Source organism: Melozone crissalis, unplaced genomic scaffold (assembly GCF_028551555.1).
Source record: "Melozone crissalis strain CALT ecotype California unplaced genomic scaffold, PUWL_Pcris_2 ptg000034l_1, whole genome shotgun sequence".
In the NCBI taxonomy this organism is placed as follows: Eukaryota; Metazoa; Chordata; class Aves; order Passeriformes; family Passerellidae; genus Melozone; species Melozone crissalis.
Genome location: NW_026535812.1, coordinates 9,913,691 through 9,937,954, shown reverse-complemented (window position 1 = coordinate 9,937,954; position 24,264 = coordinate 9,913,691). Strand labels below are relative to the sequence as shown.

General features: G+C 41.9%; 1 protein-coding gene across 4 annotated transcripts in view; it reads right to left on the bottom strand.

Annotated features, from left to right (window-relative positions):
- The window catches only part of NYAP2 (neuronal tyrosine-phosphorylated phosphoinositide-3-kinase adaptor 2), a 136,812-nt gene that overhangs the window by 45,075 nt on the left and 67,473 nt on the right, over positions 1-24,264 (bottom strand). For all 4 annotated transcript variants that reach the window (XM_054283096.1, XM_054283097.1, XM_054283098.1 and 1 more), the window contains one exon: positions 7,682-8,779. In XM_054283096.1, coding sequence (XP_054139071.1) covers positions 7,682-8,779 — 1,098 coding nt within the window. The remainder of the gene's footprint in view (positions 1-7,681; positions 8,780-24,264) is intronic.

Sequence of the window (24,264 nt, the reverse complement as noted above, 5' to 3'; positions counted from 1 at the left end):
GATGCAATAACAGCAGCTCAAGAAACCATTGAATCAGTTTTCAGATAATATGCTGGTGTGCAAGAGTATTTAATTTAACAGCGACCTCAAGCAGCTATGATGCAGATATTCCAGTTAATGAAGAAAAAAATAATGCAAGTTTTGTTTGCAAAACTGTTTTTTTCTCTTGGGATTAATTTTGAGGAAAGTGTTATGATCTGCTCTTTGAAACTTGTACAGTATTTCACCATCCTAAAGTTGACAGCCTTTGGTTTGTTGATGGTGGTGTGGTTTGGGTGGTTTTGATTACTTTTCCTAAACAACACTGCAATCTCTTTCCCTGTAATTTGCTTTTTTTGTAACTATCTCCATACACTTGCCTGTGGAAAATGTCAAATAGGGTTCAAAGTGCTTTATGAACACTGTGCTTTACACTAAACCCAGACCTTCCTACTAATAATCTCTAGTTTTACTTTTAGGACTTAACAACCAAAAATGCACTTGAATCCTAATGCAAAGAAAATCTGACTCTTAATTCAGAAAAAGATTTCCAGGCCCAATGTTTGGTTGTAAAGAGAAGTTCTGAAATAGCTGGCAGCTCGTGTTCTCAGGTCACTGGCACTGCCAGCCCATCCAATGTGTCTGTGCCAACTTCCTGAGTGGAGGAAACATAAATAACCCTGCATCATTCTATTAAATCAAAGCACTTCCATTCCTATCCTCCCTTTTTTTTGCCTTAATTCTTTCACAATAGGACCTGATACCCTGCACTGACACACCATCCCCTGAAAAAACTGCAGCAGGAAATTTTAACAAAACGTATTTAGCAGTTTTTTTGAAGCCAATATATGCTTATGGAAAACATGACCAGATTAAGCATTTCTTGCAATTAAGATTGAGCACCCATAAGTTGGTCATAAATTGTGTGGTCCTGCTTGAAACAGAAAGGCAATAAACTCTCCAATTCAGCATCCTGCTGTACCACTGCACCATTTTGAATACAAGTTGTTCTAGTCACAAAGGACACATTTATTTTCTTGAAGCCAGAGACACAGATGGTATAAACTGGAGTACCTCTCCCAGTTTCAAATAAAAAGCAGTGATTTATAAGTGCTGAGGATTTGGTCTAAAGGTCAAGATATTTCTCTGGCTTAGAAAGCTCTGTTCAGGGGAGTGGGGAAAATCAATGGCACTTAAAACTGAGAACCTATTATCATTATCCACATCCTTAAGTGCAGCACGTGTTCCTCTGCTTATTGACAATATAGTGAACTGGGTGAATTCAAGGCATTTTTCACCCTCTATTTTTGACAACTTTCAGACATCTCACATCTTACTGTACGTTAAACCTAAAGAGAAAGTGTTTTTCATTTCTTTACCTGAAACCATCTTTTACTTGAAATATAACATAGAGAGAATACCTTTATCTCTTTTTCACCCCTTACAAGTTTATTTCTTCTTCAGAAAAATAAATTTTATCAAGCAGTCAAGTAATGTAAACAGAAGGAATAAATAAATCTGTATACATCAATCAGAGACAGCAGCTGTTTCCAGAAAAACCTGAGCAATTATTTATGAAATTATGTCTTCTTGAATGCTTCTGCATACCCTCAGAATCCCGGGAGGGCCTGATTTCCTGATGAGCCTAAATTGCTGAATTAGAAGATGAGACAATGCCATGGTACCAATTAGCAAAAGTATTGCATATTGTCTCAAAATGTTTGTTTTCTGTTTTAATAATTGCATCTAACAAAGACATTCCTTCATCCTAAGCATGGAGGAACATCCCACCATCGATGACTTGGATGATTAAATGCCCTTAAAGTGGCCATACTCACTTTTGTGTAAGAGCAGCAAGACAGTAAACACACCGCATGTATTTCAATCAAGGAATGCATGTCCGTTGATTTATCCATTAGAAACAAGTTCTTAAACCTGACATTACCCTTGGTGCTGAGGAAGAACAGAATCACTGTCCTGCAATGCAAAATGGGGCAGCGATGGTGGAGCTGTTGGATGGAATTATCATGCTGGGATGTGCAAGGTGTCTCAGGGCTGCCATGGGTGCCTCCACACATTTCCCCTTGGCACATTTGCTTTGCAGATCACTGCTCCCCCTTTAGACTAAACAAGTCCAGGTGACATGATGTTTTCCTGCCTTTTGTGGGCTTAGCTGAAAGACCTTACTGATACATCAAGATTTTTCTTTCCAATTATTATCTGTGATTGCTAATTGTTAGCTTCAACAAGAGTAACAGCTAACATGTTAGCTTCAACAAGAGTATCCAGATGGCTGGATTAGTGATCAAGCCCAAAATACTTAGTCCAGTGCACTACTTCCTTTGCTGGGGACCTCAGGACTACTGTGGAAGCACAACAGCAGTCATGGCTGAAGCAGCACTCAAGACCACTGAACTGCAAAGTGAATATTGTTTTACCCCGTATCTGGTCATCCCCATGTGTACACTTCAGGCATTTTCAGTGCTGTCCCTCAGCCTGGCACAGCCCCCAACAGACCCGTCCCTCAGGGGAGGACAGAGCTCCCCCAGGTGACCCTGGCAGATCATCACCTTTGTGGGTGCAGGGGTCTTGCCCCAAATGTGCACTCACAAGGAGCACCTGTAGAAAGTGTTTCTGATGCTGCAACTCCTTGGCTTGCTGATATTTTGGTAGGTTGGAATAGATGTAGCAAGGTAGGCCTCTTGGGGTTTGACTAAATGGAATTAACTGAAGTAAGATCATATCCTTCCAGGGGTGGTCAAATGTCATTCTCTTCAAAGCTGGTGTTCTTTTTGCCTTTTCCTCTGGCACTTTCCCATGAAGTGTTTGCTTTCAGACCTACTTTCAGGACTGTCAAATGAGAAGTGACTGTTTTGATCACCTCATTTAATCCCACACATATCATGGCTCATCAGATTACAAAATCTTACTGTTATGGAAATGGATGCTTCTTCAGTGATGGAGAAATGAGTACACCTCTGGCTCAAAGGTTCAGGAATAGCTGAAAAGCTGTAGCTGTCTCGTTAGACTGAATATAGCATTCATACTGCATGGAATCAATTGCTACATTGCAGAAAAAAGAACAGAGAATTAGGCTGATATCCCTTTGGATAAAGGTATGGAAAAATATTAACCTAGAGGTTAGAAATGAGGTAGGCATTCAAATAGTCTCTAATGCTAAAAGTAGTGTAGCAGTGCAGCTGTGCAGTAGTTGAGCAATGGATGTAATGAAGTATCTATAATGTTTTTTATGGCCAGCCTCATCTTGCAGGCAAACTTTCCTCTTCAGGACAACAGAGGCTGAGCAGGCATACAAATGAGAAGGCATGCACACAATGCCATCCCAATCCCACCCTGCTTTGGCCAGTGTTTCTCATCCTAACTCTGTTAGAAATACATCAACTGAAATCCTGCCCTGTGCCCCTCATTCCAGACTTAATGTATGAAGATAGAGGTTAAATGGGCCCATGTGGGGTGAATTTTCACTTGCTGCATCTCCCAAACTCTGTTCTCCATCACACTGTTCTATCTAACAAGGAACCCAAAGCTGACTGAGAAACACAGAATCACCTGGATTTAAGGGACCTTAAAAATCATTTAGTTTCAACCCCCCTGCTACAGGCAGGGATGCCGTTCACTAGATCACATTGCTCAGGGCCCCATCCAATCTGGCCTTGGACACTTCCAGGGATGGGACATCCAATACTTCTCAGGGATTTCTAGCTTCCTGGAAAGCAGTAGCTTAAAAAAAAATATTCTACTCTAAGTCTCAGCTGCCTGAAGTCAGCCTAAAGTCATTTTGAACAACTGAGCTACTTCAGACTCCCTCCTCTCCTCACACTATTTGATATGTTTAGATTCTTAATTCAGTATCAGCCAGGAACAGGAAATGTTAATAATTACCCCAATTTTCAATCACTATAACTGATTTTTCAAAGTAGCACGTTCACGAATTTCCTCCCTTTGTGTGACTAGAAGCTGAAGAGTGAAACTCCACGCGAGCAAACACCAAAGCAGCTCTGAAGCCCCGCAGAGCAGCTTAGGAAACAAAAACCTGAGCTGCATCACTTGCTCTGATCTCACACCTCATGCTCATCCAGAGTCAGAGCACACAGCTGAGGTCACTGCTCTCCTGTGCAGTTCATTAGGGTGAATGTTTGCAATAACCACTCCAAACTGGCACGAAGCTCCCAGGAAACTATGAGGAAACAGAAGCTTTAACAAATGGAAACAATCAATATAGAGAAAGAAAGGCTAGTCCTGACAAGGATTTACAGGAACATCTCACAAAGAAAGCCTTGGAGCCGCACACAGCCTGAAAGCCAGTGCAGAAGCACAGCAGCCTCTGCCCTGCTCTGTAGGATGTGGGGATGCCTTCAGGCACATGAATCCAGTGCTAGTTCCTCATGGAGTACAGACTGTTTCTGTGGTACAGAAATGACAGAAGCAACAAATACAGCTCCAGAAAAGCTTCAGAGCATTCCCTTCCTCTCTCTCCATAAATCCCTCTTTACTGAAGGTCACAGGGGACACATACATTCAGGGTGCACAGTGACAACGAAGGGACTGTGTGGTTCCATGCAGCTGGATCGAGTGGCTGTCCTTCAACACCTTCCAGCTGCTTCAGAAAAGGGCAGAGTGTGGCAGCCCAAGTGCTGGTACCCTTTAAATAGTTTCCCTCTAACCTCTGAGGATTGACATTGTATTTCACAGGGGTCTGCCAAGTGTTAAGGCACACTGCCATGTTATCCCACACAAACACAGAAAGGATTAAGGAACAGTCAGTGACAATTAGTAATGTTTATCTTTTCCACTGTTTCACATTCTTCACGTTCTACATCTTTCTTCAGTTTTTTGTAGGGCTGTCTCCACTTTTTTGCAGGCTTTTTTTTTTTTTGCATAATGTTCTACCAATATTTTTCTTCATTTCTGATTTGGCCTTACAATTTACTTTTCTTTGTTATTTCCTCCCCACTTTCATAATTGTCTGTAATTAATATTTAAAATGTTAAAAGCATGCAAAAGGGTTTTTAGAAAACAGGACAATAAGGACCAAGGTTTCCTTACCATATCAGATGAGTAGCCCAGCCTCCCCTGTCTATCACCATGTAAATCATGACATGTAAACGTGGCAGTCTGGTCAAATGCCATGTCCAAATCTCCCAATTTAGATTCTTTATGGTGGATCATTTCAATGTAGAATTGAAAGACATAAAATGCCAGACCTGTATGTGCTTTCTATAAATCTTAGAGTGTCTTTTACCTCTGTAATATCTGAACACAAACCTGATTCTTGCTCAGGGCAGTAATCCCATAGGATTAAGTCATACTGTAAATACCAGACAAATTACAATCGGATTAGATGGGCAGTCTGTTCATTTACTCAACACAGCTGTACTCCAGAGTCTTTTCACCACTGGTGTCTATTTATAACATGAATGTGTTTTTCTTAAATAAATGAACACAAGTTCAATTTCATATCTCTCTTGTTCTTACTATTTGTGGCCAATAAGGAACAGATTTCTATTTCCTAAGGAGCAATGAGAGAGTGCTCCTTGAGAGGCCAACAAGGCTGCTCTTGGTACAGATCTGCAGGACAAGATTTAGTTTAAATTTATCAGTGAAAAGTCTTTTGAAAATTTTGCATTCAATTTCAGTCAAGCAGAATTTCAGAATATAGCAAATATATTCTGGAGATAGGTTTGAGACAGCAGCACAGACATGCTGAAATTACCCAGATTTACAATATTCACGGCAGGAATTTCTCCAGGTTCCAAACTTGCTTATACTGGTGAAAATACAAACCTCACTGAGTAGAACTAGTGTAGCTTGGGATTTACAGGGGATTTCTGCTCGCTTATGAAAAGGAAGCATATTTAATAATGTTTGGTATTACCTGCCAAAATCTTCCTAGCATTTCACTGAAATTATTTATAAATGTCACATCACATCCTTCATAATTGTTCCCAATTACAAGAATCATCTTGCCTTTTAGATACAAACTTACTTCCATCCAGCACACAAATCCGGTGTTACTGTAGTTTTACTACTGCAATCAATTAATGAAACCCTACTAAAACATGGAGTTGAGACTTCCATAAAACAGGATTAATGACTACAGGCCATGAAAATACTAAAGGCAAATTAAGCAAACTGCTGCACCAACTAGTATCCTCTTGCTAACTCTGTTCTCACCTTCACCTTCTGATTCCAGAGTTGTTATTCCTGATGTGCACAGAGATAAATAAGAATAACACTGAGGCTGTAGAAGTGGAGCCAGTGAGTCAGGAGGGATGAGTTGTAGGCCAGCCTAACCCATTGCTACCAAGCTTCTCCATTCTTACAGACAGGCATGTCCTCACTCAGCTGCAGAGGTGAGGCAGACAACTCTGCCCATGGAACCCCAGAGGGGCTGTCCTGCTGAGCACCCTGAGCATGCCCCAAAGTGCTGTGACCACACTGTGATGGGTGACACAACAGAGTGGCACAAACACAACCAGAAACAGAGTGTGGTATTCACTTCCCTTTGGCAGTGATACAGTAACCTGGAAACCAGAACACTCTCTTTTATCAGGAATAAACCAGTGCAGTTTATCATACATAGAGCTGTCAATAGCTGTAATATAGTACCTACACAAACATGAGATCAGCTGTTCTCCAAAGACAGCTTTTTCATTAGGCAGGTGTCAACAATTCAAAGTCATAAACAGATTTTACTGAAGTGGAGGAGAAAGCATCCCAAGTCTGCTTTGCACTGAGACAGGAGGTGTTAGAACGACCTTTTACTGCAGGACACCCACTGAACAGGAACATTTTTGCAACAGAAATACTGGTGCCTGGTTCTGCTTTCACACATGTAACTCCCGTTGATTTCAAAAGGAGTTTCCATATTTCACTAGCTCAGAAGTACATGGTGTACATGGTGCAAACCTGAATGCATACAGAACATTGATTTTATGACACAGCATATGACAAGTGAATATTGGCTTAAGGTTTTCCTGCACAGCCTCCTTCTGTGCATTCCTTCCTGTGTGGGTTTATAGGTTATGTGCATTACAGGTTTGATGGTTTTCAGATCAATTCACAGCACAACCTTCCAACCAGTCACACCAGCCCAGCTGAAAGAGATATTCCATGGCACAGCATGGAAGGAGAGGAATGGTTTACACAGAATCACAGAATCATTCAGGTTGGAAAAGCCCTCCAATATCATCAGACTTAACCTTTGCCCCAGGCTTAACCGAGGCTAAGCTGGTACCTTTGGTTGTCATCATATTTTCTAGGATTTCTGTTCAAGTTAAGGGCAACCAGTGGATCTCTGCAAATAACCCTCAACAGCTACTGTTTGGTTATTTTGCTACAAGCTGCTTAGCATCCATCAAGAAAGGAAGGATGTGGCAAGGGTGGAAGATTCCCAACTCACATGGAACCTTTACAGCTGTAGAAAAATTAATGAGAACTGACTCTTTTTGCAAGACCAAGCCATGAATTGTACTTCTAAGAGCAGTATGGATACTTAAAAACCTTAGAAATATAAGAATATGAAGACTAAAGCAATAATAATTTTTCTTTTCATTACAGAAAATTTCCATAAGGAATTCAGAACACTGAATTATTTAATTTTTGCGAGCATTTGATTTAGTAAAGTAGAGTAGCAGATATTATTACACAAAGATGAGCAAAAATGACATCAAGGACTTACTTTCTGCAGGTTCCTTAGATCTTCTGCCACTGGAGGATTTCCTCAGGAGACTTCTTCCTGAGGTGAAGAGGCTGGTTAGCTCCTCCAGAGGACTGGTGGGTGTCCGAGAGCGGGAGCTGCTCTGAGATGATGACCCGTAGGTGCTGACTGACACACTGACCATCTTCCCTCCTTCTTGCAATGTGTTTCTGGCTGTAGAATGAGGCACTGATGGAGAGCTTCTTGAGAGACTTCCTGAATGTACAGAGTCATAAGGTGGAGGTCTTTTGAGGCTTAAGGGGGTAAGAGACCTACCCATGCTGACAGGAGAAGGTGAGGCAGAGTGACTTTTAGGATAGCCATGTGGAGACTGCGTTCTGTATAAGGTAGAAGGATGAGGAGGTGAGGAGGTGTGCCCAGGGGTGCTAGTTCCATGAGATACTGTCTGGTCTTTCTCCAGTTTTTGATGGCCTGGTGTGTGAGGTGGCAGTGAAGATGGAGAAGCTCCAGCTTGCTGTTTGATGTAAGACACATTTTCTAGGACGGGAAGCTTTGTGACCTCTAGTGGAGTTAGAGGAGACTCGTCAGAATTCGGAGAACACTGCACTGGCGCTGGTGGGAACACCAGCAGTGGAGGTCTGTGAGAGAGCAGGTTTGGAAATGGTGGGGGTATGTCACAAAGCAAGCCCTTGGGAGTAGATGGCACTGGAGACTTGGTGAAATCGAGGTCAGGCACTGTGGGAGTAGCACACTGAGAAGAACAAGTGTGATGGTCATATTCACATTGACATTTTGAGTCTTGGCCTACATCATCAAATATAGGGTATTTCATCTCCTCATAGACAGCTTCGCTTTGGTCATCCTCATCTTTTTTGAAGTCTCTGAGAATATTCCCAACCATTTCAATATAAACAGGCTCCTCTTCCTCTGTGTCTGGAGCAGGACTGCTGACCTGCGAGAGCGAGGCATCCCTAGTGAGGGTTGCCTTCATAGGGCCATGCTTTTTGATATATGTTTCATCAAAAGATGTGCTTAGCTGAGTGTTTGGGTTTCGTTTCGGCTTAGGAGGTGGAATCTTCTTTGTGTACTCATCACTGTGAGGTCTTGGTTTGGCTGACACTGAAAACAGAACAGAACACAAACTCATCAGAAGCTATAACACACCTTGTCAACCATAGGGTCTCTGTTACAGTGCCATAATTCTGGAATGGATTTCCTGGGACCAGTTTATTGCTGGTTATCTCTGGTATTACATCAATAGAACACTATAAAAATAACAGTCAATTCAAAACACTCCTAGACTTCCCCCAGAATGCTTTGACACTCCAGGATTAAGTAACTAGTGAGCACTTCCCTTCCTCCGAGACATCTGTTCTTTCCCAAACTCTTTGGGACAGGGGAATTTCCATTTTTAAATATTCTGCTTTTCAAATATCACTGTGGGATTTTAAAGACCCAAAGAGTTGCGAACAACATAACGCTAAATATCAAAGTGAACTCCCTTTGACTCCAAGAGAACACTTAAGGTCCTGGACAGTCATAGGAATGACAATGAGGTAACTGCAGTAACAAAATGATGAATCAAGACCTTTTTATTCATAGTAACTTCTTGCATAAAGCACCACAATTGTCTCAGTACTAACAGAGAAGCAAAATACTCATACACAAACTGTAAAATCTGTTCTTGGGATAATTCTAGTGATTTATCTGGACTCTATTACGTTAGAATCTCATGAATCTCTTAATGAGATTTCTGTGAAGTCAAGGAATAACAAAGTATCTCACAGATTTGGATCCTTTCTACACTGGTAACTTACAGAAAAACCTTGTCTTTGAAATTATAAATCAAAACATTGTGATGAAATTCATTTGAAATGAGAGGTCAAGGGTTTCTTGGAAATTATCCTTTATGAATTAAACAATAAGAAAACTCATGCAAACGGCATTTTGTTCACTTTGCATAAAGAGCTAATAAAACATCTCATTAAATGTTAGTGTTAATAAAATGCCTCATTAAATGTTTAAGTGAAGTCAGCTTTTATCCTAAGCAGACTCAACAAACTTGTTCAGAAACAAAATTTATCACATACACTAAACCTAGCTTATGATTCTAGAAGGCAATTGATACCTCACTGCTAAGTTCCCCAGTTCAAACAAACAAACACAGAGACCTAAACTAGTGGCCAGGTTAGAACGGCAGCTTTCCTGCCTTTCCAAATTTTGCTGCTCCTTGTAATTCACTACTGCATATCTGCCAGTTTGAGCTCAATGCTCAGAGAAATCTCCAGACACCTTCTGCACACCCATCAGCAAACAAACAGCAAATGTCAGTGCTAACCCAGGCAGGCAGCACTCACAGAGCTGAAACCTCTCCTTTTGAAACAGCCATGAACACATTCCTAAAGCCAGCAGTGAGGCAATGCTCTGCCAGCTCAAAGACAGAATTTTGAGTCTGCAGGATGCTGGCTCAGAGCTGGATTAAAGCACCTGCATTAAAGCACCTTACTAACGTGGTTTGGTCACTATCAGAGGAGGATTCAAACAGTGTTATCACTTTGTCAAACTCATGCTTTGATCTGCTAAATAACTTCTGTTCAATTCCCACAAGGTGTAGCAGTAAAGGCAGATGATAAACAAGTTTTGTTCAGGAATAAGGAGCTGTGAATGTGTACATGTACAAAGTAATGAGACTACTCTTTGTTAGTAGCATTTTTTTTAGCTTAACACATAACTAAGGTACAACAAAGCAAAAAGGAAATGAAATCTTGCCAGAACTAAAAGGAACAAAAAAGACTTAAAAAATTATATTATACTTTCATGATGGTTCCAATTAATATGTTCCACTTTGCAGCAGGCTAGGGACATGCAAAAGCTACCACAGATAAGAGTGTTTGGTAGCTTGATAGTTTTTCACCATGTGGATATATCCTAATGCATTTTAAATTTGTCTTTTTAATTAACCCAAATTAATTTTCTTGAATGTATTAGGCTAGACTTTTGGGAATAAGATGTAGGCTACCAGAATCATTTGGGCTTTGCAGAAATATTACTTGTGATGTATTTGACAATACTGGCAGATTTTTCTTGCCTGCTTCCAGCTAAATCACTATTTCATTTCTGTTTAGTGTCTTATTTGTATATTATGTTTTTATATATTCTACAAGCATAAACTTGATCTCAGTCCTCTCTCCAACCTCTGCTAATCTGATTTACAACCCTGTCAAAAGCAATCTTATTCAGACTGCTGTCATTAAAATGAAGAGACAGCCAATGAAACTGGCACAAACTGCCTGATCATTTGTGAACATGTTGTACATGACCTGAACTCTACTTCAGCTACATTTGAAAATTCTGTGTTTTGTAAACACAGGCTTCTAACAGTCTTCAGTTCCCTGTGCATCACACTGCCATCACCAAAGGGTACCTGAGAAAGGAACATTTCCTGCTCCTCTGCTTCCTCAGATCCCTGTTCCCAGTGCTGCCTTTTACATCTTCTGTGCCACAGGTGTCATGCTGAGAATGGCTCTGTCATACAGCCACAACCCCACTCTTTGATGTCTTTATCAGGATGGATGTTAATGATCACAAAATAATCAAAAGCTGAGTTACTCTTGTGCTGTGGTCATTCAAGGCTAACTGATATTTTTTCTAAAACCTGTCAAAAGTCATCAAAAGTACTGTGGTTTTAAATTGCTAGAAAAAACATATTCTCCTCTTCCCTCATTCCATTTTCACAATTTTTATCCAGCTGAAGAGGTTCTACTACACTGTCTAAACCTGTCCTTGGCTGTTGGAGTTCCTATATACAACATCCACAGGTTATTACATTACAAATGAGGAAATGAGAAATGTCAAGGAAAAACGATTGACATTCTGCCATCCAGTCTTGTATTTTTGCATGGGTTGAAATTAAGTACCACAATGACACACAGAGCCTCATCTGCCATTGCATGATATGTAGCGCTAGCCTAGAATATATTGGTGACATTATCAACAAAAAGGTCAAATGACCCAGTTCTGCTGTATGAGACAGGGTAAAACATGACAAGGTGATTTACTTTCCATTTGCGATTTAAAGCATTTTTCTTCTGCTGTAGTTTTTTTACTAAACCATCTATTTCCAGGGTGTGTTACTGAGATCTTTTCCCCTTCATGACAAATTGGGCTTTTCAAACTAAAATTTTAAACTAAATTGTTTAAATATTTTACAAACCTTAAAAGTTGCCTCCTATATGGTCCTCAGAGCATGAACATCTGTTGCTATAAGACTCACTAGAGAAAGTACACCGGTAAATGGATAGACTTAATAACAAAGAAAGCTTTTTTATCATTACTAGGAACAGAGGAACTGTTCAAACCCACTAGGAACTCCCTCAGGTGCAGGAGGACATTCAGGAGGCAAATTGAATTATCTTTAAGAAGTCTGTGGTGCAAGACACTTAAATTTATTTAACAACAGTTTCTACTCTGAAACGCAACTCCCTGGCAAGGGCTGAACTCTATAGCACACCTGTTAATGGAATATGAACCATGAACTACTGCTCCAGCCCAGAACAACAGAGAAAAGTAGCAGGAATCCTGCAGCTAAACAGAGCTGTGCAAAGCCAATGAAAGGAGCAGGAGTTTCCGGTGTTACCAACATTTGGCAGGGATAGATGTGCATGAATGCAGAAGCCCTGGCAGGATCCCAAACCCAATGAAAGGAAATTATTTGGCAATCTCCAGAGAGGAACAGGCAGGGTTGCTTAAAGTACTTGACATTGATCAGGCAGAAGATGCATTCAGTGCCTGCTGGGAACATAAACTCCTATGAAAAGTGAACCATGCTGGCATGTTGGTGATACACATGCTGCCATGTTGTCTGCTCTAAACATGGAGTAATTAAGTGCTTTCCAACATGAATTACTATATCCTTGATGAACCTTGTAACTTGTGTTGAGACTCTGCCACTTGTATGTGTCAGAGCACATGAGTCCTGCTCCAAAGCCAAGTGGAAGAAATCAAAGTGAGAATTGTTTCTTTCCCCACCAGGTGCAGCTTTCCTCAAACATCCATCTCAGAGGGCACCACAAACCTCTTGTGAGTGCTTCTATTACAGACACACAAGCACAAGAGAGCGCCAGGCCTGTGGGGAGGTTGAGCACAGGGGACGTGCTCAGAGGATGATGCTCAGCACCTGCTCCATGGGCCTCTGTCCCCACTGGAGCCGCCCTGGGAGCTCTGAATGCTGTGCCAGCACCTCCTTGTTTGCATCAGAGCCACCCAAAATACCACAGCTGATAACCTGGAGGCACAACAATCCTTGCAAACAATCCTGCTGCTTGAGCAGGAACTCTGTGTGCTCAGTAGGGCACTATCCAAGCAGCTATCTGGCTCTAACAAGCTTTAAGGGAAACGAGATGCAGCTCTGGTAACTCCAGGTCTCATCTGGAAGCAAGAAGCACAGTGCTTAAAATAGCCTCATGGAAGCCCTACTGTATAAGGAGAACATGACATTTTTGAAATGAGATATTTGTAGTGCAAAGGTTATGCATAACTCTCAGACATACACAGATAATCTCCCTTTCATAGTTAATTTTAGAAATACAGAATGATTCTCTTATTATCCTTCTGAAGTATATTTTTTATTCTTTAAGGAGAAACTGAAATATGAAAATATGTTTTTAGATTGTTGTTTATTATTTGCTCACTGTATAAGGAATGAGTGAAAACATCTAAAAATTAAAATTTGTCATTTTATATTGTCTTTTTTGTATTTTCCAGCTTTTGCATTCCACAGACCACTCCAGTGAATTTTTCTGTTCACTGTAGCAAACAGAATAAAACCACAAACAGGAAAAATGTTCCCTTTCAATTTCCATAAGAGATTATACATTCAATGAAGGAATGATTTGGGGCCTAAAAGTGCTTCTACTGAGTTAGATTTCATTATCTCTGTAGATGAAGTTTGAATAGTCTTAGTGAAACAAATTTTTAAAAGACACAGTTGTCTGAACTGCACAAAAGATTGACACTCAGGAGACCTAAGTTTAAATCATCTCTTTTCACCTATCATTTTACCTCCTAATGCCACCTTTCAGTATTTCTCTTCTGCCTTCTTATACTTCTCTTATGTTAGGCTCTAAGGTATTTTACACAAGGTTTTTATTTTAATTTATTTGTTTATATCAAAACTTGCAGAGCAATTCCTATAATTGGAAAACAACAGTAGAAAGCAAAAAAATTTAGTGTAGTTATTGGAGACATGCAGTGATGAACATGCATCTTTTCTTCTCCAAGAAATATTTATTTGAAGGCAAATATTCCTACACCGTGAACAGCCATAAAATATACACACAAAGATGCATCTTAGCAAGTGATTATTGAAACATCATCAACAGTTTGAAGTAACATCAGAGAATGCATTTCTCTCAAGAAAAAAATCTGGTTCTCAAAATAGCATTGTTCTCATGGACACAAGGCCCTTCCCTGCAGGTTACCTCCTCCTTTCCTAAAAGATGCTCTAAAAGAAGGGAAGCACATGGGAGGAATAAAAGAACCATCTGATTAATTCAAACAGACAATAGGTGGTTTCAGCACAATGGTTTCAAACAGCACCTATTTCTTCCCCCTCCTGAATTTATTAGCTCTTACTGGAAATTATTTGGGCATTTAAAGAGGACAAAACTATACTGAAAATGGAAGGACTAAAAGTCAGTGTCATAAAATAATGCTGATGTGCTACTTGCATGTCTCAAGGCTATGATTAAGGACATTTCCTCAAAAGTATTCAGGTCCCTTTATTTTGGCTACGACTTCTTTTGGCTTTTAAAATGATTGATTTCTGCTCTAATTGAAAGTCGTGGAGAGCCTGTGGCTCTGGGAGTGATAGTCCAGAATTAAACATCTGTACAAAAGAGAGCAGAATCAGGGCCTGCAGCTAAAGCCAGTTCTGCACTGCTCCAGCACTACAACCCCTGTTGCAGCTGTCTCCAGCCTTGGTGCCTGTCATTCTGCTCTCAGGGACAGCTCAGGGCCACAGAACTGACCAGCCCCAGCACCACAGACTGTGCCCATGCCCAGGCTGCCATACCTTCATGGAGCTCACAAAAGCCAGCCCAGAGCACCAGTGCCTTGCTGCCAGAGCTCCTCTCAGCACAGCAGGGACTGCCTGCCCTTTGCTCTGCAGCATCAGGACAAGGGCAGACCCAGAGGTGCCAGGATATGCCAAAACCTTTGTAGTAGCAGCATGGTGCAGAGATTCCCTACCTAAATTGCCACACTCCAGAGCAGACTGGTTTTCCCCTTCACAGCTCTCACTTCTCTGTACCTCCACCTGGCCAATTAGCCTTTCCTAGAGTGCAAAGGTCTCCAAAAACTTATGAAAAATTACAAAGTGAATGTCTCCTCCTGAATGCCCAGACTTCTGTTCTCCTATATTTTGAATTTCACAATCTTGTCTTTTAAAAGAATAAGTAATTGATGTCCTCTATTTTTCCAGATGACATTGAATAGGCAAAGAAAAAAAGAAACTGGTATTTAGGAAATAATGACAAATTATTTGTAATCAAGCTGTTCTGTACTATTCACTGAGGCTAAAAGTTATTGTCAGATGGCACAGGCCTGGTAAGGCAGAAAAACTAAGACTTTGGATGATTAAGGAAAGAATAGTCAATTTGAATCACTCTCCTTTTACAGGAAAACTGATGTGCTGAGTGCAAGTGGATGCAAATGAAAATCTCACAGTAACTTCGTTCAGGTGACTCTCTGAGTACCCTCTGACAGATACACTCTGGGTACCCATACAGAAAAATATCCTTCAACTAATATGACCAGACACAAAAGGCCAGATCTCTGGAAATGCATGGGTTTATGTTATAGAAGTTCGAGAAGAGGCTCTGAGGACAGAGAGGTGGGAGGATTACTGGGGAAAGATCCTCACGCTGCCCACACATGCAATGAGTATTTTCGAAGTTCTGGTTCATTCTGAACTCTGCAATATGCAAAACAGGTTTTGCAACCAGTGTTACAGTGACAATAAAAATTTCTGTAACTCTATATAGTCTGGAGGAATTCTAGAGAAAGGCAATTGGTATTGAAATTTCTCTATCACAAGCTTCACATTCTATCTCTATCACATTCTTCACATTAGTGAAGAATGTGGAAACAGAACTAGTGAATCATGCATGCAGACAAATTAATTTACAAGTCTATGTGCCTGTTTGTTGGTGTCTCTCATGTAAGAGCCTGTACAGGGCTGGAGTACTGAAGGGTTAAGCATGTTCACAGCAGAGTACAGCAAGACAGTAAAACAGCCACAGAGCAGAAACATTAGTAAAGTCCTTCTAAGTTTATAGCACTATTTATGGAGTCATGACTGTCATTGTGAAAATGAAACCTGAAGAGTTTGCTGGTTTACTGTGAATTAACTGCTACTGCTCTATTCTTATAGCTCCCCATAAACTGACTGCACTTCACACAGAGAACAATGGGTGACACCAGCCTTCCCCAGCCCCCAAATCAGCATTTTTATTGTGGTACAGTTCTCATGGAGCTGTCACGCTGCACTAGCTGCCCCTTCTCTCTCTCTGCAACTACCCTGTATCCTTAATTATCTTATTTCTTAAGTATCAGATTTCCTGACTACCACACCGAAGATGGTGATGCTCTGAGCTTCTACAGGCTGAGCCATGGGATGGCTCAAGTGCAGCAGCACTTCTGTTTGCCTTAGAAAGAAAAGATCTCTCCTCTGTCCATAAAGGGAAGTTTCTGGTGGTGCGTGAAGAGCTAAGTCCCATCAGGACATGCCTTATGTCACATGAGCTTGGTGTGTAAAGGACACCACAACAGCAGTGACACTTTGAGGGCTGAGCTGCTTCTTCCTGCTCCCTGCTGCCCAAAGGCACTGAAGCCTCTGTGGCATTATCTGTTGGTGCTCCTAGTAACAGAGGCAGACCCCAGGCTGATTGCAGCTTCCCAGGAACAACACTGCTATCCATTGCTGCCTGTGACAGCTGAGGGCAACAATGTAGGAAATAATTTGCTGAACTTTCATGAACTTCTTGGAGAAGGTAACTGCACACAGGCTCAATGACCCAGTGCTCACTGAGACACTGAATGAAATAAATCTCTGCAAAACTTCCTGGCTCTGGGGGATTTCTAAAACCAGGACATGCACCCAAATAGTGGACTCCAACATTATTTAATGAAAAAATGGTAAAAAAGAAAATCAAGCTAGATTTAGATAAATGCTAAATGAAACAGGAAGTTTTACTCACCTACTCTATTTATCTAGAAAAATAGCCTTATTTGCTCACTTGATTTGTTGTTTTGGTTCACAAACAACCAGACCAGAAGTCTAGCAATTACTATATGCAATGACTTGAATAATTTATCCAGAGATATGAGACTCCTTATTTTTCAGATCCACAGCAATGCCTATCTTCTATTTACAGCTAACATAAGTAGGTCAAATGCATTATTTGCTTATATAAGTAACAATCTGTTTGCCAAGCTTCTAAAATAATTGCAGTCCATTAAATCAAACTGGCAGGCCTACCAAGGTGGTATTGTACAGAATACTGGGCTCTTGGGGACTTCAGCAGGAGATGTGCTGTGTCAAACTATTCCACAGGCACAGCAGCCCCACAGAGGCTTCTGTGCTTCCTTGGTTCCTGCACCAGGGACAAGGAACCTACAGATTTCAACAACCCCCTGTCCCCCAGAAGTCCAGTGGACTCTGCACAGTTCTTTCCTTGAGGCACTTGTACAAAGCTGCACTGACTGACACATCCAGCAGGTCCTTCTGCCACCACTGAGCTCACATCTCAAAACAAAGCACAAGGTTGATGGCCAGGGTCAGATGAGTCACCACAGCAGGAGCAGCAGAAAGCAAATGAGCCACAATGAACAAGAGGTCAGTGAAAGGGGCACTCTTTCCTTTATCAAAAGGCCACAAGGTGACCCTGCAGAAGCAGTTCCTGTAAGTTGTCACTGAACATTTTTGGGTGAATATGATGACAGCTGAAGTGGAAGAACACTGAGCAGCTCATAGTCAGGCAGCAGTGCCTGGAAATGTAACAGCAACAGCACTATGGTCAGAGGCTGAGTGGTATGAAATACCCACTGTAATCTGCTTGAGGAAAAATGCCTCCCAGCTATTAATTTTACTTCCATCTCCATAGGGGTGACTCCTCTCTCCTCAGCTCTAAATAAAGTGTTGACAAAATTACAGACAGGCCACACGTTATCAGCTGCCTCACATTCAGGGCTTCTCTGTGTGACTGGCATCTATCATTCCATCCTGCATTTATTTGAAAATAGTGTAGTGAAACTAGTAGAGCCTGTAATAGTGTTGATCTACAAGGGTCAAGCAGCTGGGCCTAATCCCCATAAATTCAGCTGGTATGACTGCAGTGGACAGTGCCATTCTGACAGAGTTTTGAGCAGTTCCAAATAAGCTTTAGGAGAAGCATCTCCTGTTTCAAATGTCAGGCTTGACTTCATTGTTCCAGCTGAGAAGCAAGATGGAGGATGAAAAGGCAAAGATGGAGCAGAAAAAGGAAGGGGAAAGCAGAAATTACTGCTATAACCTAGTGTTCACAGCCTGTTTCATTGTGTTGTTTATCAGAAGTGAAGCTCTTTGCAGGAATTCACCCCCACCATGAAGGCACAGTCTATGGCAGAGCACAGCTCAGAACAGCCTGAGCTCTGTGGGGGTTGTTACACACCATCTCCTGGGACTGCCTGTTCTGTAAACCCCTGGCATTCAGCATTTCTGAGCTGCACCATAAAGGCAGCTCAGATTTTGCCATCCTTATTCACACACTGCAGCATCAGTGATATCCACAGGAGGCTGGGGAAGGGAACTGGAGCAGTTCCTACACTGAGTGGCTGCTTGGACTCTTGCCTTCCACAGTGACTGTCCTGAGTTCACAAACTAAACCCTGCCAGGTGTGTGGAATTCCACATTAGCAAGGACAGTGTTTTTCACATATTCCCTTCACTCAAAGTCTTCTTTCTACAGTGCTGCTCACAAAACCAGTGTCCCATCAGCTCAAGCTTTCAATGTGAGAACAAACATTCTCATCATAAACTGATTGCAAATTACCTCTCTAAACAAAGGTTTTATCATTATCTGTGTGTTACAAGGAAGGAATCTGTGACACTGAGGGACAAGTGAAATGCTCAAGGTCATGTGAGCCAGTGGCTGTTCCTCCACTTACACCCCTGGGAGACAATGCTTAGTATTATTTTACAGAAGTCTCCATTTGGCTTAACACTTACTGACATGCAAGCATGCATTTGCAGAACTGGGATCATATGGCAATGAGTCACTGCAGATATTTGGCCACACCACCAGTATAAATTATTTCACCTTTAACAGAAAATAAATTCAGAATCATAGAACATTTTGAGTTTTCATGCCTTTGCTTGCAAACACTCATAATTAAGAAAATAAGTAGGCTAGACATATTATCAAGCTTTTACATCCACACTAGTGCTTTAGCTTCAAGTTTGTGCTTGGCATACTTTGGTATCTTTGTTTTTGTGGCTGTGGATATTTTTTTTTTAATCAAAAGATTGCTTACCATCCTATTCACCAAAATTCAAATGTTAAGAGACTTGCATTGTTATAAACAAAATCCTAACCCTATTGAAACTGAGACTTCTGGCACCACCTCAATGATTCTAAGGCAAGGTTTATAGCCAGTCCATCCTTTGGTATTCTACCCAGAGGAAATAGGAGAGAGCTCCATTTGCAGTCATGCATGAAGGGGAGAATGCCAGAAGTCTCCTTAATCCCACAAGGCACTAGTAGGGCCAACAACCCAAAGGCAATACTGCTGGCTTTCCAGGCATGTTTATACTCTGAGAGTCCTGTACTTGTAGTATTGGTTTTACCACTAAGAATAAGGGGAGCTATAAGTCTTCAATCATTATATGCAGGAGGGTTGTGAATTTGAAGGTAGAGTACTCTTTATGAACATCTCAGAGAAATTATAGGAGCCATGGCAAATGTTATACCACTGTAGTGGAAATGGATATTAAGCTCTTGCTGATGTCAAGTACACCATGCTGCAGCTTTTTACTGCCTGCTTCTAAGCCTTTCCCCACCCTGAACTAGCAGCCAGCTACAAACCATCTCAGACTTTGGGATATGCACTTCTCATTTGACATGCCAGCAGTTTAAAGTTACAGCCACTAAAATCAGCACTAAAATTATGTGTGCATCATTTTATATTTTCCCCTACTGCATCTGTGAGAAGCCCAGGCTGGTACACTGTGACCTCCAGGCAAGCTGATGGCAGTGCAAGGAGGGAGCTGTGCTCTGTGGAGCTGTCAGGGCCATGCACATTACCCCAGCACAGCAGCGTTCACACATGGACGGACAGACGGACAAGCATGACGTGCCAAACACACTTGCAGCATGTCAGGCATATGTTGCCTGATGTCATCCAGCATTAAGCCAAGTGGAAGGATGAAAGCAGCAAAGCAGTGCACCAATCAGGACTACTATATTCAAACAGTCATAAGAAAGAAAGCACCAATGGAACAGAGGCTGGCCATGACAGGATCTCACCTGGAGCTAGACTTTAATCTCTTGGGACGTGATTCTGTAAGCACTGTGCATTCCCAGTAAAGCCAATGTGAGTGCAGGGGGCACAAAATGTTTTAAGAGCTCAGTCATGCTTCTCTCCATAAGGATTTGTCTCATTTGGTTGTTAAAGTGAGAAGAGAACTAGGGCACCAGTTTAAAAAATAAGGTAATACAGAGGTGGAAATCCAATGTACTTGTTGTATAATAAAAAGTGCAGCTGTTTTGTAGCTTTTGTCTTTAGTTCCAAATTAATTTTGCTAGACACATCTATTACCACAGACCAGCTCTGAGAGTAAACAGGGGCTTTAGGATTTCAGTCTGATCCCTCAAACCCTTACTTATTTGTCCACAATGCCTTTAACAGAAAACATGCCAAAACCACTATGCAAAACAGAAGTGTAGTAGGAGTATTCTCAGATTGTTATTTTTGCAGTTTCAGAGGCATTTCATTTTACTTAACAATTTGTGATGTGCTGTCAAAACAAGGCAAGAGAATTAACCTGGATTTCTCCTCCCCTCCTCTCCTGGTCTTGACTTCAGAGCCATTCAGTGAAGCAAAATAATGCAAGAATCTAGTATTTCATAGTATTTCAGCTCATAATATTTCAGTATTATGGTCCCCTGAGGTATAAACAAAACAAAAAATGAAATAAAGTTACAAATATGATGACTTACGGTGACCTGCTGACAATGAATAGTTTTACTGATATTTTAACCTTACAGTTACATAGGGTCTGTCTATGGAGGCTGCAAATTAACCATGCAGTGAACAAGACCACCCACACTTTAGCATTCTTCAGAGACTCCCTCCTCAGTCTGCTCCTCCTGGCAGAGATTATTGATTTGGACACCTCAAAGAGCACATGTGAAGTACTTCCAGGAGTGGGTTGGCTCTAAAAACAGCCCACTGACTTTCATATGATGTGAAACCCACGCTAATACTCTGTCCTAGATCCCAGATAACTGCATGAATGAGTGGCTCATATTTCCTTGCCTTGTTGGCATGTCCAGGGGCTACAGTGACCTGTACAGCTGGAAGACAGCAGCCTGAGAAAATCTCCCATACACTATGCCTGCATTATGCCCAACACTGCTCTTAGGTCTGAGGTGGTCCAGTTAATTTCAGGGCAGAATGATTTGAATTCACCAGCAGTTTGGACCTGGGCTTGTGACCAGGTTTATAAACTCCCCTGAGCCCTGGAGCACTGGGGCTCTGCACTGAGAGTGCAGAAAAGCCCACATGCTCACAGCAGGAGTCACAAATGTTTAGCAGAGCTTGCTGGCCTCAGTTGAGGGCAGGCAGCTCCTCCTAGACTGGCTGCATTTGCAGTTAATCTGGTAAATCAGCACAACACTCCCTGAACTCACATTATTAAGGCTTTTCCATTATCAAGAACATCAGAGCTTCCATCACTCTTGAGAGCAGAGCAATAGCTGTACTGCAGGGGAGCTGCACACTTCATTTTGGGATTTTTTAACTCTGGTGCAGAGTCTCAGCAAATGAGCAACATCCTATCGTGAAAAGAGCAAGGAGGAATACATAAAGCAACTTTGTTAAATTAAGAAGAATTTAAAAAACATCATTAAGTACACAGGCTAGACTAGCAGAACAGAGCTAAAGTACCAGCTGCCAAGTCCTGGGCACTGTGTGATTCCCAAGTGGGTAACAGAGCTTTGTGTCTTTTACCACTGCCTGGTCTATTTTCTGTTCAATGCTTGCAGCTTCCATTAACATTAATGAGCCTGCATATGTGCCTTAAGGGTAAGAACATATTCCCTCTGTGGCTTCAAAATTTGTTTATAAATCCCTCCCAAAATCACATTGTGTTCATTGCTCTGCACAGAAAGCTATTATAACAGCTATGAGAGCTGCTATGTTCATTCCCTTCTTTCCCCTTGCCCTTGCTTCTCTGAGGGTTGAGGAATCAGACCTGGAAAGATGAAGGGCTGAAGAAGGTGATGCAGGGAGGTAAGGCAGCTCTGGAAACTGCAATCTGAAAACTGACTTGCTGCAGGGAGGGGCAAACTGAAGTCTCAGCAAAAGCAGAGCAAACCAAATCCCAAAGCACTGAAAAACTACTCCCACCAGCACCACCCAAAAAGCAAAGCCTTTGAAAGTCTCTAAGCTATTAAATACTAGAGAACAGAATAAAATCTTCGCCATGTTCTACCTGCTTGAATGCAGGTCAGTGGGAACAAGCTCCTGGGCAGAATCCCAACAGAGTCAGGCCAGGGCTGCCCTCCACCCTTCCAATCCCTGGGGCAGCAAGGAGGCTGGGAGGGGCAGGGCAGAGCAAAGAAAAAGACATGCCAGGGTTCCATTAGGGGCTGCATGGCTCTAACACTGCTCAAGGCACCATACTCATCCCCATGCCAGCTGGAAACACAGGGCACACACTTCTCTGGAGTCAGGCATGGCAGCTGAAAGCCAACTCCACCTCACTCTACTGACAACAAGGCCTGTGATTTCTGACTTTTCTGCCCTTGACTTTCCCCTTCATCAGTGCCAGCCCTTCTCCCAGTGTTCACAGATTGAAGTTAAGCTCTCTCAAGCCTCACAGGCTGCAAGAGATACAGTGCAGCATACAAACAATTATGGGTAAGACAGCACTGAGATCAAGAATCAGATTAAGGTATGTGAAGGAAAACACCTTGCTCTACACATGGCTGCTCAACAGCAGCTCACGTTATACCTATATAGCTAATGTGAACTAAGCTGCAGCTTCCCACAGGGAAAAACTGTGCTCAAATTGTACAGGCTGTAGGGAAGAGGAAATGAGCTGTAAAATATAGAGTGCACAGTATGCAAGCACTGAGGCCTCAGCACAATGACCCACTGCAACTCAGACAGCACCTGGCTGAGGAGCCCCTGCCCAGGGAGGATGCCCTAGGGCTGGAGCTCAGGAGGCAGCATACCCTTGTGCTGCTCTGCCATGCTGCCCTTTCTGCTCCCAGGCCACATCCCAGCACTGCAGCAGCACTGTCACTGTGCAGCCACAGTGACAAGTGGCCCAGGCTGTGAGGGAACTGATGGCATGAGCCATGGCACAAATCTGGTGCTCCCTGCACAGGGCTCTGACAGGCTGCACTGCAGGATGCTGCTCGCCAGGCCTGCCTGCTCACTCCTCTGCCACAGCTCCTGTCACAGGGTGCAGCAGCACTCACTCCTCAAAGCCACGTCCCTAAAACACTGCACTGGGCTGTGTCAGCAGGAGCATCTTAAACTGCCCACAGGTCAACCCACCAGAACCTATCTGTCAGTCCCTTTACACTGGTTAGGCCTGAATAGGGCTCATTAAAGACATTTCTCCCTTTGGTAGGCATGGATGAAAAGATCTGGGTATAAGATCTGGCTATAAGGAATGACATGTCATGGTTACCACAGAGGACACTATTTCCAAGTTCAGGTTAAATACATTATTCACTAAGGTAGGAAATAAAAGGAAACCAGCTCTATGTAAAACCAGCAAAAGTGCTAAATCCCTTTAACCCAAACTCTGCTTAATGAGAGCAGCAAAAGTTCAAATTTACAATGAAGAGCCACCAGTCTAGCTGACAGAAAACTGGATTTATGAGAGAGACCAACTGGACTGCAAGCCCAGTTACAGTTACTGTAATTGTTTTGCTCCTGAGAAAAATTTTCCTTACAAGCTGCCCACCCTTAGAAATTGCTGAGCTCACTGCAAGGGCTTAGAAGGCAGCAGCAAGGAGGATATCTTCTTTCCCAAGACCTTGGAAGGAAAACACTAAACAAATTGAGTGGGTTCAAGAGGTGGGTCTCCTGCAAGTATTTTCTCACATCAGTGATAAATTTTCCTTTGCTCTAGCAGCAGCAGCAGAATTACAACCATGAATAGCATTGTGAAAATGTTATTCTGAGTTTTAACAGGTATCTGTGTGCATGTTTGGATGTACATGCAAGTATATAGAACCTGCTTTCTCATTACACATGTATTATGCAGACATAAATTAAATTTTATAATCAAATTATGTATTTCATGTGTATTTTTATATAATGTAGTAC